The following is a 16,835-nucleotide window of genomic DNA, read 5'->3' on the forward strand; positions in this document are numbered from 1 at the left end:
GGCTCACTACTCTCATCGTAAGAAGGAATTTCTTCACGAGAGTGGTGAGCCACAGGCACAGGTTACCCAGGGAAGATGTGTCTGCCCCATCCTTGGAAGTGTTCAAGGCCAGGTTGGATGGGGCCTTGGGCATCCTGATCTAGTGGGAGGTGTCCCTGCCCATCGCAGCGAGGTTGGAACTGGATGATCTTGAAGGTCCCTTCCAACCCACACCATTCTATGATTCTATGATTTTGCAGCAGAAGTAACACTAAGCAGTATTCTGGGAATATCCTGGGATTTGCATGCACCTTATCATCCTCAGTCTAGTGGGAAAGTGGAGAGAATGAATTATACTTTGAAGTTGCAGTTGAGTAAAATATGTCAGGAAACCTCCATGACCTGGGTAAAAAAAGCTCTGTCTTGAGCGTTATTAAGAATTCAAATTCAGCCTTGGTGAGGAAGCCTTAGCCCATATGAGATATTGTGTGGGAGGTCTTATCAGATGCCACATGTCCGAGGAGATATCACTGTTACAGGGAATTTGGACATTAATAACTATTTGATATCTTTAGGAAAGACTCTCCAGGAACTGCAGAAATTCCCGACTGTTAACAAATCCCTAGAGCTTGATATGCCAGCACATCCCTTCCAGCCTGGAGACTGGGAGTATATCAAGCCCTGGGACTCAGAACCACTAGCTCCTAGGTGGAAAGGGCCATACCAGGTACTTTTAACTACATACACAGCTGTGAAGCTAGCTGGAAAAGGACCTTGGATTCATTATTCATGGATTAAGAAGATCTCTGCTTCATGGACTGCAGAACCATGATCTCCAACTGCTCACCACATGGGAATTGAGCGGGTATTGAAGCCTGAGTGGAAAATCCAATGGGAATCAAGGAACCCACTAAAGATGAGGATTTAAAGAGTTAGATCACAATGAATTTTGGGATTATGTTTCAAATGACTGTCACTAAAATGATACCTGTGGGTAAAGGGGTGGATTGGAACAACAGCAGCATTTTGGAATTGATAAAAGGTTTTGGTATAATGAATAGACTCTCTAGCATGACAGCCTGCCTCCCCATGCAACATTCCACCCCAGACCCCATACCTTGGGGAATTATTCCATTAAGTTTTATAGATCTTCAAAAAGTGGATACTGTCACCAAAGCGCTAAAGCAGGCGAATGCGAGCTATAATTTAGATAGCAAAAACAGGTGCAGGCAGAGAGGGAGTGACGCACTGCAGGATGCAATGCTTTGGAGGCCAGGAAGTAACAGGACTGCTTGTGGGCATTGCGCTAACACCCCTTGCCCAAAGGGGTCCACCCCATTAGACCATCATATCTTAGATTGGATTGCAGGGTCCAGTGAGACACAAGTCGCTGCTTGATGACCCTATGTTTGACCAACCGCAGCAGTGACGTGACTGAATTACCAGAATGCAATATCTTGAGAAAAGGCTCTGGGACGTGGGATAAAAGTTACAAGGAGTTGGAGATATATTTTGAATTGGTGCCTTAGATGGGGAAAGAAAGATAAATTTGATTACCCCAAGCTGTCCTGGAAGCGCACACAGGAAATCACATGTAACTTTGTCAGGGGCAGATGTAATATCAGCCTTCTTGTTATTATAAAAAGGGCATGAGAATTGCGAGAAACCTATATCAACACTTCCAGCTGTTCACAGCCCCTGGGTACAGCGTACGGGTATTGGGAAGAGGGCCTTGGACTGCCAGATTATCTTTTACTGAAGGAAATACGCTTGTAACCTTAGGCCTCCTGACAGCGTGCCCTGTCTGGGAGCGAAGCCCGATAAACCCTCGGTATTGGGGAAACACCAAAAGAGCCAGTGATGAGGAGAACTGGCAAGGGTTCGAGCACATCCACTGAGGTAGGATGGGAATTACAGTGTGTTTTTTACTGACTGCACTGGAAAATCGGATTCTAATTGAAAATCTTACAAGGCAAGTGGATTCACCGGCCAGTTCTGTTGCCAAAGGATTCAAATTGATCAGTCAGCAGGTACAGGCCAACACTAAGGCAGTGTTGTAACACCACCTGGTTTGAGATTTATTTCTGTCCAAAGAGCGTGGAGTCTGTGGGGATCTGAGATTGGACACGGATCATTGTTGCATCCATAGCCCAAATGTAGCAGGAGATCCTAATAATCAGATAGAACAAATTCAGAATGTTGCCCGACAAGCTCGGGATCTTAGAGAGGATGCAGAAGACAACTGGCTGAAGAAATTTTAAGACATATAGGTGGAATATCGCTGACCGGGTGGCTGGCTTCTTTGTAACAAGCTTTAGTGTTAATCACTGTCATAATAGGGATCGTCTTCTCAGCATTATTGTGTAAAATGCACAGTTTTGAAAAGCTCATGTTTCTAGAATAGAGGTAGATAAACAATGTTGGTGTTATTCTGCCTTGCTTGTTATCCGGTGGGAAGAAGGGCAGTGTGGACCTTTAGATGAGGATCAGAAGGTCCAAAAGGAAAAGGAGGGATTTGATACAAGAAGTAGTTACTATTGCAAAAAGTGGAATATTTTGATTTAAGCTAAAGTAGAATTAAGTTTCGTCTAAGCAATTGTGGTTTTTGAAAGTCACACTATGTCCCTCTGATAGCATGTTTTCTTTCAAACAGTGTTTTCCCAGACACTGTTCTTTCTTTGGAGATGATAATGCCTTGTGTTCAATGTGATCTGTGCTGAACAGGTGTCGCTGCTTCTGTAATCCCCTCTGTTTGCAGCCTTTCCGTATCTCAAATGCAAGGTTAGCAGAGAGCTGGATCCAGCTCCAAATGAGCAAGAGTTTTGACTATTGTGAAGTTTCGTAATAACATTAAAATTAGGCCTTAGAAAGTAATAGAATATGCATGAGATTTCTGGGAAAATGTATACGTATGCATGTAAGTGGGAATTATATTCTGTCCCAGCTTGTCTCGTGTCACGTGAATGATGGAGATCACTCCCGCATGTTGCCCAAGCCTGATAAAGTCTGCTTGCTTTCTAAAACTCAAAAGCGAGTCTTAGAGAGTTTATTTGCCAGCATTTTCAGTTCCAACCTGGTTTAAGGAAACCAAAGTGGTGATATTGGTGCACATGATTTGGTGGAGGCATCTCCCGTGTGCCTGGGTCCATAATAAAGCCATGCTTGCTCTTTATCACTAAGTGCTAAAGGAGTTTGATTCTGGCAACAATTGCATCACGCAAGTTCTCTTATATGCAGGCTCAGAGAGTAGGGGCCTACTTCTGGAGGGGGTTTCTACATGTTCCTCTGCCAAACTGGCAATCTTGATGACAAGGCCCGATTTAATATGTCCTTCTCTGGCAGATTGTGAATGCTTTGATCTTTTACTTAGTACAAGTTCTGCTATTTCATTTAGTATTAAGAAATGCTAGTTTGTTCTGGTGATTCCTTATCACAATTTTTAGAATAGTACAGTCTCTTTGCAGCACAAGTTCAACAGCTTCTAGATGTTTGGAATTGTATCTAAACTTCAAAGGTGGGGGGTGGGAAAGAGGGTGGAGGAGTGTTTAAGATGTCAACAGCACTTTGTTATTTCCCACTCTGGAAAGTATTTTCATTACTATTGAAAAGGTAATTTGTAAATGGTGAGATGGGATAAACTGTAAACTGCAATGTGTTAAAACTAATCCACCCTGTGGTAAGATAAGATTAACGACTACAATAAGATTAACAACTCTGGGTGACAAGAAGATAAAATTAACTACTCAAAAGAAAACTTCCAACCCTGGTCAGCCCCATGGATTATTATCCATTATTAATTTTCCAAGTAGGCAGTACTGAAACCCCAAAAAGAAACATGAGGGCAATTAAGCGGGACTTCAGAGCCTTGGGATGAATGGTGAAGGGATCAGGTGTGCAGGTAGTGTTCTCTCCTGTCATTCCAACTACAGGGAACGATGAGGGAAGGAGAAGGAAGAGCCAGGAAATAAATACCTGGCTCCAAGCCAGGTGCGAGGAGCAAAACTTTGGGGCTTTGACCATGGGTTGGCCTGCACAACACCAGGCTTGCTGTCCAAGGATGGGGTGTGCCTGTCTCCAAGGGCCAAAAGGATGCTTACCAAGAAGCTAGCAGGGCTCATCCATACAACTTTAAACTAGAGGGGAAGGGGGAAAAAACAGGCTTGATAGAAAAATACCTGGGAATGGCACTCCAGCGTCCAAGGGATGGTGTGCTGGAGAGGCCCTTTGGTCTGCCACCTCACAGGAAGTGGGGGAGAGCACTCCAAGCAGCAGCACAGATGTAAAGATTACTGATGGGTTAGAAAATTCAGCGAGGAGTCACTTAGGAACTGAGACTATTCCCCTCAGGAGTGTAGCGGGATCAACAGCCCAACTGAAGTGCATCTATACCAGTGCACACAGCATGGGCAACAAACAGGAGGAGCTGGAAGCCCTTGTACAGCAAGAAAATGATGATATAATTGCCATCATGGAAACGTGGTGGGACGACTCGCATAACTGGAGTGCTGCCATGGGTGGCTATAAACCCTTCAGGCGGGACAGGTGAGGAAGGAGGGGCGGTGGTATGGCTCTCTATGTGAGAGAGTAGTTTGATAGCCTTGAGCTCAGTGATGGTCATGGTGGTGCCCAGGCAGGAAGAAGAGGCTGATGAGATATCCTGCAAGCAACCAGGAGAAGTCCAAGGATCACTAGCCCTTGCCCTTGTGGGGGACTTTGACTTAACAGATGTCTGCTGGGAGTACAATACAGCAGAGAGGAAAGAGTCTAGGAGGTTCCTGGAGTGCGTGGAAGGCAACTTCCTGACACAACTGGTGAGTGAGCCAACTAGGGGAGGCGCCCCTCTGGACCTGTTGTTTGCGAACAGAGAAGGCCTTGTGGGAGATGTGATAGTTGGAGGACTCCTGGTGCACAGCCATCACGAGATGATCGAATTCTCAGTTCTAGGAGAAGGAAGGAGGGGGGTCAACAGAACAGCCACCTTGGACTGCCGGAGGGCAGACTTTGGACTGTTTAGGGGCTTGGCTGACAGAGTCCCTTGGGAGACAGTCCTGAGGGCAAAGGAGCCCAAGAGGGCGGGATGCTCTTCAAGAAGGAATTCCTGGTGGCACAAGAGCAGGCCATCCCTGTGTGCCGGAAAATGAGACGGTGGGGGAGAAAACTGGCCTGGCTGAGCAGAGAGAGATCTGGGCTGAAATCAGGAAAAGGAGGAAAGTCTATGAGCTTTGGAAGAAGGGACAGGCATCTCGGGAGGGCTACAGGGATGAAATGAGGTCATGCAGAGGGAAAATCAGAAGGGCTAAAGCCCAACTAGAAGTGAAATAGGCCAATTCTGTGAAAGATAATAAAACCTGCTTCTATAAATATATCAACAACCAAAGGAGGGCCAAGGAGAATCTCCATCCTTTACTGGATGCAGGTGGAACAACAGTGACAAAGGACGAGGATAAGTACTGAGGTACTTCTTTGCCTCAGTCTCTAATAGTAAGGTCAGATGATCTCTGGGTACCCAGCCCCCCGAGCCAAAAGACAGGGAGGGAGACCAGAACAAAGTTCCCATGATCCAAGAGGATCTGGTTAGAGACCTGCTCGGCCAATTAGACATTCAGAAGTCTATGGGGCTGTATGGGATCCACCCGAGGGTATTGAGGGAGCTGGTGGAGGTGCTCACCAAACCCCTTTCCATCATCTACCAGCAGTCCTGGCTGACTGGAGAGGTTCCATTGGACTGGAGGCTGGCAGATGTTATGCCCATTTGCAAGAAGGGTTGGAGGGCGGATCTGGGAAACTCCAGGCCTGTCAGTCTGACCTCGGTGCTGGGGAAGGTCATGGAGCAGGTCATCTTGAGTGCCATCTCCCAGCACACGCAAGACAACCAGGCGATCCGGCCCAGTCAACATGGGTTTATGAAAGGCGGGTCCTGCCTGACCAACCTGATCTCCTTCTATGACAAGTTGACCTGCTTAATGGATGAGGGACAGGCTGTGGATGTAGTGGACCTGGACTTCAGGAAAGCCTTTGACACAGTTTCCCACAGGGTTCTGCTTGAGAACCTGGCTGCCACTGGCTGAGGGGAGACCTTATCACTGTCTACAGCTACCTGAAAGGAGGTTGTAGAGAGGTGGGTGTTGGTCTCTTTGCCTAAGTGATAGGTGATTGGATGAGAGGAAATGGCCTCAAGTTGCGCCAGGGGAGGTTCAGATTAGACATTAGGAAAAACTTATTCACTGAAAAAGTTATCAAGGACGGGCAGAGGCTGCCCAGGGAGGTGATTGAGTCCCCATCCCCGGGGGTATTTAAAAGATGGGTAGATGAAGTGCTTACGGATATGATTTAGTAGTGGACAGGTACGGTTGGACTTGATCTCAAAGGTCTTTTCCAACCTAGGGATTCTATGATTCTCCTGTCCTGAGATACCACTTTAACAGATGGGGTCCAGGTCATAGGCTGTTCTTATGAAAATTTTGGGGAATGGCGGAAGCCCATGGAATGGGAATATAATATCTGCCTGTTAAGAAACAAGGGATAGTAGTTAATGAGAACATACATATCTGTATGTTGGGTATACTATATATTTAAGCCATCTTTATAAGTTGGAAGCATTGTTAAGAGGGGATTTCCAAAATGAGAAATAGATAAAAGGGGATAGTCAGAAGATATGTAAACATATCCAACTATGGTAGGACCCAAGCATGACTAATGTAGGGAATAAGGGGTGGAGATTATGTTGGGTCTGGCTGGGATGGAGTTAACTTCCCCCATAGCAGGCCTCCTAGTGTTGTGCTTTGCATTTGTATCCAGAAAGGTGTTGATAACATCAGTGTTTTGGCTACTGCTGAGCAGTGCTCCCACAGTATCAAGGCTGTCTCTCCAATCCCCCTCACCCACCCAGAAGGTCAGGACAGCCAACCCAAACTGACCAAAGTAACATTATTAAGGCATTTGTCACAAAAGCAAGCACTAGAAATACTGGGGCCCTACTTAGGATATCAACAAGAAGTAAACTACAACAATCATCTAGTCCAAGTGCCTGACCAAAAGTTAAAGCATCTTCTTAAGGATATTGTCCAAATGCCTCTTAAACACTGACAGTCACAGGGCATCGACCACCTCTCTAGGAAGCCTCTTCCAGCAATTGCCCATCCTCTCGGTAAAGAAATGTTTCCCTGATGTCCAGTCTGAACATTCCCTGATGCAACTTTGAACCATTCCCGTGTATCCTGTCACTGGATACCAGAGAGAAAGGTCAGCACCTCCCTCTCTGCTTTCCCTCCTCAGGAAGCTGTAAAGAGCAATGAGGTCACCCCTCAACCTCCTTCTCTCCAAACCAGACAAAGCTCCTCATAGGACATGCCTTCCAGCCCTTTCACCACCTTTCACCAGCTTTGCTGCCCGCTAATACCACCTAAATGGCTTGTAATAGAAACTTAATTAGCATTAATCATTCCCTGACAAGTGTCCAATTCAAAGAGATATTTATAAATTTGTCAACAATTTCACGGGCAATATGTTTTACACAAAACTTTCAAGTAAAAAATTGGTGTATGAAGTGTTTTGGGGTCAAGCACGGTTTGATCTCAAACAATAATGTGACTTTAAAAATGTTAATAGCAATTAGAGAACAATAATGCAGAGTTATCAGATTATATATAGTAGGAATGTCATTGAATGAATTTAAGTTCATAACCTTTATCTCCTTCTGACTATGGAATGACAAGTGCTACTGTTCTAACTAGCAAATTCCACGAAATTCCCTGTTTTAGACATCATTCAAAATAAACTCTGTACAACTAAGTTGCCATGAATATAAAACCAGAAGTTAATACTGAACAACAGCAAGAGAAATAACCCAAACATGCACACAACTGATTTGATTTGTTTTATGCTTCTTTGTAATAAGCAGCATAATCAAACTGATAGATCTGAGGAAGGAGAAAATATTTATGGCTCAGTCTCTAATGACTACAAAATGAAATATTTTCCCATAATAAATAGTCAACATGATCTCTCAATTCCCAGTAAAGAACAAAAGAATTAAGCATTTAATTATCAGCTGGCCCATTGTTTCTGAACCTGAATTAAATTCTCTTTAATGTGTCCTTAAAACAGACTGTTAAATTAAATAGCAAAACTAGGAGCTATGTTTCTGAATGCTTCTATGTTATTCTCACAGAGAAAGAAAAAGGATAAGACAACACAGAAATAAAATAACATTATTTGAAAGTGTGGACTCCAAGGCGGGGTACACACATTACAGTTGGGGGAGGCAGGAGGAGGGAATAGGAAGAAGGATGGGATAAAGCTACTAGCAATGTTTTTAATTGTTGTCATATCGGATGGTGCTCTCCATTCAGTTCATCAAAATTGGATGCTCTTCGAAACACACCACAGCTTCTTTTTCTTAGAATAACCCCTGTCTATGACAAGCAAAAGTTGGACATTTAAAAATTATATTTAAGAATCTACTGTGAAAACACCATATAATCACATGAGAATTATTCTTGATCTAATGGCTCTTTCAGAATTACTTCAAGGGACCTAAAAATTCCACAGATGCGTTCATTCACATCTAATGTTGCCCAATGCCAACTTAAAGAGTCTGAGAAACCAGACCAGGAGAAGAGTGGTAAACTGAATTCCCAGCTCTGTCAAAAGATTTCATTGCATTTTCAAGCAAGTCGCATTTGGGAGTGGGATCTCTTCTTAATTCACAAGGCCAGTACTGCTAACAGCTAGGAAGGATTGTAAAGGACTGTGTTTTACACTTCTAAAACATAAAACAAGTGATCACTAGACTAAAAAAGGCAAAATATAAATGTAAACAAAACAAGAGTAATCACAACTTATTTTACAGGAGATTATATTAGATTATGGGAAGAACCATTAGATCAGGGGAGAACCATGCACTAATTAGAAATACAGGCACTATGCTAAGCTCAAAGCAGTTGGCTGAAGCTCAAAGCAGTCGGCTGATCTACTGAAACTATATTCTGGAAAGCTACTCTATATTTAAAAAAAAAAAACATTAAGGCTGCAGACACACACTCTACTGCTGTGAAAAAATAAGAAACAGATTTGGCTTTCCTTTGTTTATCCGCCTTCAGTGTTATCCTTTATTTCTCACAATGAAACTATTAAGTCTGTTTCCCAGTAGAGGTAGACTTCAAAAACCTGGATATTTTAGTTACAAAATTTTTGGCACCAATGTCAAGCCGTATGTTTGTTGATGGTCCCCTGGCCAAATGCTTGGTTGATATTGCTAGCAGTTTTGGCTGCTTTACGTCACCTTTTGAACTCATGCAACAAAATCACTTGAATTTGGTTTTTTCCATCTTTAATAGCATAATATAAACCAGAATAAATAGTGAAAACAAAACTATTAGCATAAGTAAGTAGAGAGAACTTTGCGCTTTAAAATGGTATACTACATGAATACAGTTAAATAAAAGTTAAATCCAAAATAAGCATCACAGTTCACAATGACAAAACCAGCAATTATTTTTGCAACAACCTAATATATATATTCAAGAATATATATCCAAATATCAGAAGCTGGCAACACCCAAGACTAGACAATGATTATGTCAAGAGTTGAGACTGATCAAACGCATATGACTTGGAGACATGTATCATAAAGACATTAATCAGACATGAGGATAAATTAAGGACTCCTCAGTTAAGATCAAACAAACTTCATAGAGAAAAAAGTAAGAATCTAAATATTAACTGTTGTGTAGGGATATTAAAAAGCAAAAATGGAATTTAAAGCAATCTGAGTGTCAATTATAATGATTTTGTATGGTGCAAAATGAAGGTGCCAATTACAGTATAAAATATAATATAATAACAATAAAAAGTGTGATCATCTAAAGTCAATCACCCTCTACATAAAATTCACACTGTGATACCTCAAATCTGCTGCAGTTTTATTGCTCACTGTATAACACAATTAGATTGTTAGATAAAATTCTTCTAGAAGTTACCTTTAAAAAAATAATGTCTAATTTTTTTGAACTCTCACAGTGCCCAGCTAATGCTTAGAAGTCAACCATACTGACAGTAATTACCAGGTCAAAGCCTGCTTTCTTTTCTATTACAACTAAAATTCTCCTTCCATGAATACACTGCTGGTATCAAGAAGAAGGATGACTAATATCAGCTGGCTGAATAAAAAGTAATTGAAGCAAATATCTAAAACTCTGCAGTGAGTTTCTTCTTTAAAAAAATCTATTAAAAAAAAGTGTTCAGGAAATATCTTTGAAATTGCTAAATGAGTGACAGCAAACTAACATTAATGAGAGCTAGTCACAAGTAGAAGGTTTCAAAGAAATCTTCCAATATCAGTTGCTTCACTCCTGAATGAATTGGGTAAGTCTTTAAAAGCACTATAATAGACTATTGCTTGGGTATTTTAAAAATTAATTGAGCTTTCCCAATTTTATATGAAACTGATTTGGTTTCATGAGATTTTTTGGAAAGCACCAGTAAATGAGGATCAGGGTTAGATGATGTGCTGCATCATTTGTCTACAAAGTTTTTCACTGTGCAGGTCACTGCTGAGTTTTGCAGTACAAAATAGGAAGGGTGCCGTTTTCCCCCACCAAAGACCATGAAGTAATTCCAGGAGAGAAAATAACTACAAAGAAAGTTACATTACTCAGCTAAGTTCAACAAACCCACACAAATAATTAAATAGAGTAATAAACAAACAACATTCACTTTCAACATTGTGGTGGGTTGACCTTGGCTGGATGCCAGGTGCTCACCAAAGCCACTTTCTCACTCCTCTTCTCAGCTGGACAGGGAATAGAAAATTTTAAAAAAGGCTCGTGAATCAAGATAATTTTAAAAAAAGGTTTGTGGGTTGAGATAAGGACAGGGTGATCACTCACCAATTACCGTCATGGGCAAATCAGACTCAACTAGGGGAAATTAATTTAATTTATTACCATTAAAATCAGAGAAGGATAATGAGAAATAAAACCAAATCTTAAGCCATCTTCCCCCTGCTTCTCCCTTCTTCCTGGACTCAACTTCACTCCCCATTTCTCTACCTCCTTTTCCTCCCTCCGAGCGATGCAGGGGGAATAGGAATGGGGGTTGTGGTCAGTTCATCACCCGTTGTCTCTGCTGTTCCTTCCTCCTCACACACTTTCCCTGCTCCAGCATGAGTTCCCTCCCATGGGAGACAGTTCTCCACAAACTTTTCCAATGCATGTCTTTCCCATGGGCTGCAGTTCTTCATGAACTTCTCCGGCATAGGTCCTTTCCACAGGGTGCAGTCCTTCAGGAATGGATTGTTCCAGCATGAGCTCCTCTGTCCATGGGGTCACAGGTCCTGCCAGAAGCCTGCTCCAGTGTGGGCTTCCCATGGGGTCACAGCCTCCTTCAGGCGCATCTACCTGCTCCAGTGTGGGGTCCTCCATGGGCTGCAGGTGGATCTCTGCTCCATCGTGGACATCCATGAGTCGCAAGGGGACAGCCTGCCTCACCATGGTCTTCACCATGGGCTGCAGGGGAATCTCTGCTCCTGCGCCTGGAGCACCTCCTCCCCCTCCTTCTTCCCTGACCTTGGTGTCTGCAGGGTCGTTTCTCTCACATATTCTTACTCCTCTCTCTCTGGCTGCTATTGTTCCACACAGGTATTGGTCGCCCCCCCCCCCCCTTCCCCTTAAATACGTTATCACAAAGGTGCTAACACTGTCACCGATTGGCTCAGCTTTGGCCAGCGATAGGTCCAGCTTGGAGCCAGTTGGTACTGTCTCTATTGGACACAGGGGAAGCTCCTAGCAACTTCCCATAGAAGCCACCCCTGTAGCTTCCCTGCTACCAAAACTTTGCCATGCAAACCCAATACAAACATTTTCATCAAAACGCTGGACTGTAGAATTCTTAACTTGCAATTTATAATTTGTAGTTCCTGTCCTGAACACTAGTCCAAACAGAATGCACAGCTAAAGCAGTCTGGCTTAGTTTATACAAGAAAAAATACCAGCATACAAAACAACGCTTGACCGGTAACTTTATTTTTTGCTGTGTCATTGCTGATAATCCTTACTATAGAGTCCACAAGATTTACTGAGATTTATTAGCCCATTGAGCTGCAAAACTTTGAATTATCCTAACCTAAGGCTAAGTGGTTACTCATATTTTGAGTTTCTTCAAATAACGAATTATTTGAAATACTTCATTTTCTATTTACAAAACACACAATGTAGCAATAATCTCTGTGTACAATTATAAAAGCCTTTCTGAAATGTTTCTGAGAGATGATCTTTCACAATCACTATCTGATCAATTTTACAAGATCATTAAAATTTTTACAGCAAGTTATAAATATATGGTGAATACATTACTGTTTATTTTCCAGCACTTCTGAGATGAGCAAAAGAGAAATTTTCCCCTTAAAGGATTAGTTTATGGTATGGAACATCCCTTTAGTCGGTTGGGGTCAGCTCTCCCAGCTGTGTCCCCTCCCAACTTCTTGTGCACCCCCAGCCTGCTCGCTGGTGGGGTGGGCTGAGAAGCAGAGAAGGCCTTGACTCTGAGCAAGCACTGCTCAGCAGTAACTAAAACATCCCTGTATTATCAGCACTGTTTTCAGCACAAATCCAAAACACAGCCCCATACCAGCTACTGTGAAGAAAATTAACTCTATCCCAGACAGAACCAGTACAGCTTCTTATATTTAAGTCAGTACAGTTAAATTAAATTTATGTATACCCTTTCAATTCCACAGTTTCTATAATGAAAGCAATAATTCTTATCTTAAAAAAAAACCACACACAACCCCCCCCAGAACCACAAACAAACAGTAACAGCTTCATAAAGCCATGACTACATGAGAAAATCTATAAAATAAAGACATATTTTACCCACTAAAAAACAACAAAGAAATCCCCCAAATTCAGTTATACCTCACCTGCATCAGCTCTGGATCGCTGACCTGGTGATTTTCCAAATGGGGTCTTCATTCATCTGTGTTTAAGTGAGCAGCAAAGCTGCTAGACTAGGGTGAAAATCCAGTTCTTCCCAGCTCTCAAAATATCTTCTTATTCTTGTAATACAACAGCTACTTATTAATCCACCATCCAATCACCAATTTGTTCTTCCTCAAATATAGGAGAAGCACTTTCAATTATATCACTCTGAAAAACAAATCAGAAAGTATAGTCTGATTTGAGATCTGGTTATAATAAACACTGAATTGAAACAAAATATTTTTTCTTTCATGCTCAATGAGAAGTCTCTTCATATTCTGTTATTCTGGATGCATTTAGTAAACAGAGGACAGGTGGCAAGAAGACAGGTGAATATTAAGGCTCATACTTTTCCTCCTATTCTCAATACAATTCTATATCAGATCAAGTCATCCACAGAGAGATACACAAAGAAAAGCCTCATAAGAAAAAAAAACAAACCAGAGGTAAAGCACAAACAAATACTTCCATTTGTTATAAAAAAACCCCAAAATGCTTCACACCCACATATCAGAATTCCTTCTCTACAGATACTTTTAAAAAACTGTAGAAAAAAATCTTAGCACTTAAAAGGTAAAAACCTCAGAGGTTGTAATGCAACAACTACCAATTTGCTAACTCATTAGTTTATTGAAGACCTGCAAAAGTCATTGGTGATTCACTACACCTACACTCGGATTCCTGAAACATTTCAGTAATCACTTTCCTCTAGATTAGAAAGATATGGAAGGTCAATGTTTTAAAGTATTTTCCAAGATTTATATTACAGATACTTGTTATCACCTAAAATTCTGAAGAATTACAAAATAACTATTTCAGAGTATTGTTTCTGGACAGCAAACATTTCTCCTAATTCATTCATTTCAATGCTGCACACGGCTAAAACAACAGGTTAGGTTAACTCATCCTTTTAGCCTGCTTTCCTTAAGAAATGATTGCTATAATAGTGTTCTCTGTAATCTGTCAGTCAAACAGATTACAGAGAACATCTGTGGCCTTCTCCCTTCTACTTTTTTTCTTCCTGATGTGTGAAAGCAGACAAGGGGGGCTGGGAGCGTTCGTTAGAGCTTGTCGTTGTTAGCCTTGAAGACCTTGTGTAATAGAAGAGATAATGTTTGTTAATCAATTATTGCTTATGCTAATAGAAAAAACAGATGTCGGCTTTGAACCAAGGAAGAGTGGGCCTCGCATTAACCACAGACACTTCCTTGCATTAACCACAGACGCTTCCTTGCAGTAACCAAAGATATCCGGTAATGTAAACAATGCTTGTGTTTTTGCAAGAGATAGTGAAACACGCATGCATTAAACAAGGGGCACAGGACAAACACAGGAGGAAGACTCGGGGCCTCCATCCCAGTGACCACCAAGAAGCAGAAAAAGACCCCCTAGCAATAGATCAGTGCGGACGCAGAGTACACCTAAAAGGACGCGTATGCCGGAAACAATGGCCTATGAGAACTACAACTACGGGAAGTTGAGCGTGCGCCATTGGTGGAGCAGGAGACTCCCCGGCCGCCCAGTGCTGTTTTGCTTGCTATCGCTTGCCAAATCTTTGTAATAAATTTATATATTATTTTACTTAATTGGCTCACTGATTTTGTCCAAGCACTTTATAACAATCTTGGAAGTTGATAATGAAGGAGCCAGCTAGCAGAAGTTTACTGATAAGTAGGCATTGGAATGTAAAAAGCTGTCTGCATTTGCTTCAGGAGTTTGAAAACAGACAGAGGAGACTGAGTCTGCACAAAGTTCAAAAAGAAATATATTCATCCCAAGGAAGACTTCCTACTTCATCCCTAAGACCCCGGCCCACGACCATCAGGAGGCACTATGCAGGTGCAAGATTGGAGCGAACTTTCCAGGTCTAATTATAATACGAAGCAGGGATAGGGTATGAATATGTAGTAGGCGCTTATACCTATGCATGTCTTTACACTATAAGTAGCTGCTTGTTAAGCTATAAGGTGTGCAAGCTAGGAGGAGAACCCCCTTGCACCTCAGTGCTGGAAATAAACATACCTGCTTTATAACTCATTTTGGGTTATAGAGTTTGATTCTGCAAAACAATTTGGCACCCTAGATGGGACACCCTCTCTGCCCGGCTACAGGATCGGTGGGGGAGTGGGACATTCTAAGGTGTGCCCCGGTAAGCTATTTCTTCGGCAAATCTCCCATCTCTACCCGATTGCTGTGGGGGGAGAGACGGCCCATCAGCAGGCAGACCAGGTATGTGATTTATGTAAGATAATTTGGATGTACCTGCAGGATAAGGGGGGGACGAGTCCGTAAATCGTGGATGGGATGCCTTACGTGGTGATGAAGAGTTGGGGTCTCTCCGAGATCTCATAAGATCGTGAGGGGGATAAAAATCCCCTTTTGTGCCGGGTGAGGTGGTGGCACCGCCCACCCCCAGGTAAAGTAGCAAATTCGAGGCTGTGGGTACTCCCTGCTGTGATAGCAAAGTACCAGGTGAAATATAATCCCAAGATTCCTGTTAGACGGAGACGCGTGGTGAGGGATTATGGTATTATAATATGGTATTATAGATAAGATAATATCATAGTATAATATTATCGTGAATTGGGTACTCCTTGCTGAGGAAGCAGGAGTGCTGCATATGAGATAACTATCATCTTCTACACCTGTTGCAAATCTTCAGTATCAATACCATGTATATTTTAACATCGTTGAGAACTCATTTTAAACTTCTCATATGTTGTGGAGTGTTTGTATGTGAGTGCGTGGGTGCATGAGACACGCAATTGAGTGTGAAGTGAGTGCGGAGTTCTGATCTGGGGTTCTGCTCTCCTGCAAAGGAAGCAGCCAGAGACGAACGAAGTGAGTGATCACTGCCATACGTTGTGTTTTATGTCATAAGTATACTCTGTGAATTGTTTGACGTATAACAGAGTACCAGTGGAATTGAGAGCGATAGCTTACCGGGGGACGTTCTTCCTCCATAGACAGGAGCCAGAGGTGGACTGAGCTCTAAATGTTGAAAGACTTGCAAATTCTTTAGAAGCCCTGTTTGTCTTGATCCTAGGAATGCACCTATGAAGCCTTTTAATTCCAAACGTCCATTGAGATAGCAAATGGGTATATTTACCTCGGACCTTTGGAATGGAAGGCTGCAAAGGATGAAATTTTAAAATACCTAGTATAGAAGAAGGTAAAAAGGAGAAAAAACAGAGAAGCAGAGAAGTGGCTGAGAGTGCCCCTCCCTTTTCCCCCTTCCTGGTATGCAAGTTATGTGAGTTAGGTGCTGTGTGTGTGAGTTAACCCTTCCCCTCCTGGAATGTGAGTTAAGTGTTCTGTGTGACAGAAAAAAATATTTTTAAAGTGTAAAAGCAAAAGGTTTGCGTAGACAGAGGGGCCAGAATTGTGCAGGCTGCGGGAATGGATCAGTTTTGGTGTTCGGACTATCATAAAATTTTATTGTGCTATTCAGCTAGGTTGGGATCACTCTATTGTCCTCAGTATCTGTAATCTGTAGATGGGAACTGTTGTTGTTACTAGTCTTGTGAGAAGTCCCTGAGAACTTAGAGACAGGACATTTGTAAGTGTCTAAATGGTTTGTGGAAGTTGGAGAAAGGTAGAGTCAGAAGGTAGTAGAATGGGGGCAAAACCGAGAAAGAATTTCCTCGGACAAGCCCATTAGGATGAATATTACTGGAAGGAACTGGTGGGGGGAGCCGGAGGCTCCATGAGTAAGAAGAGGATTTCAGTACTGTTTTGCAACTAATGTTGTTTTTAAAGAGAGGGAAAGTGGAATGAAGTGTTTTTCACCCTCCGAAACCATCTGGAGTGGCAAAGAGACAGTGGGATTTTAGTGCCACAGGACCCTATGGTAATCACCCTTAGGCAGGAAAATAACAA

The 16,835-nt window shown here is 42.3% G+C and overlaps 1 protein-coding gene across 1 annotated transcript in view; it reads right to left on the bottom strand.

Annotated features, from left to right (window-relative positions):
• LOC128850280 (spindlin-Z-like) overlaps positions 1-12,950 on the bottom strand; it is a 42,858-nt gene extending 29,908 nt beyond the window's left edge. Inside the window, exon 1 of the mRNA XM_054053299.1 lies at positions 12,899-12,950. Coding sequence (XP_053909274.1) covers positions 12,899-12,950 — 52 coding nt within the window. The remainder of the gene's footprint in view (positions 1-12,898) is intronic.
• Positions 12,951-16,835: the final 3,885 nt, after the last annotated feature.

The sequence above is a fragment of the Cuculus canorus genome, chromosome W, assembly GCF_017976375.1.
Source record: "Cuculus canorus isolate bCucCan1 chromosome W, bCucCan1.pri, whole genome shotgun sequence".
Lineage (NCBI taxonomy): Eukaryota > Metazoa > Chordata > Aves > Cuculiformes > Cuculidae > Cuculus > Cuculus canorus.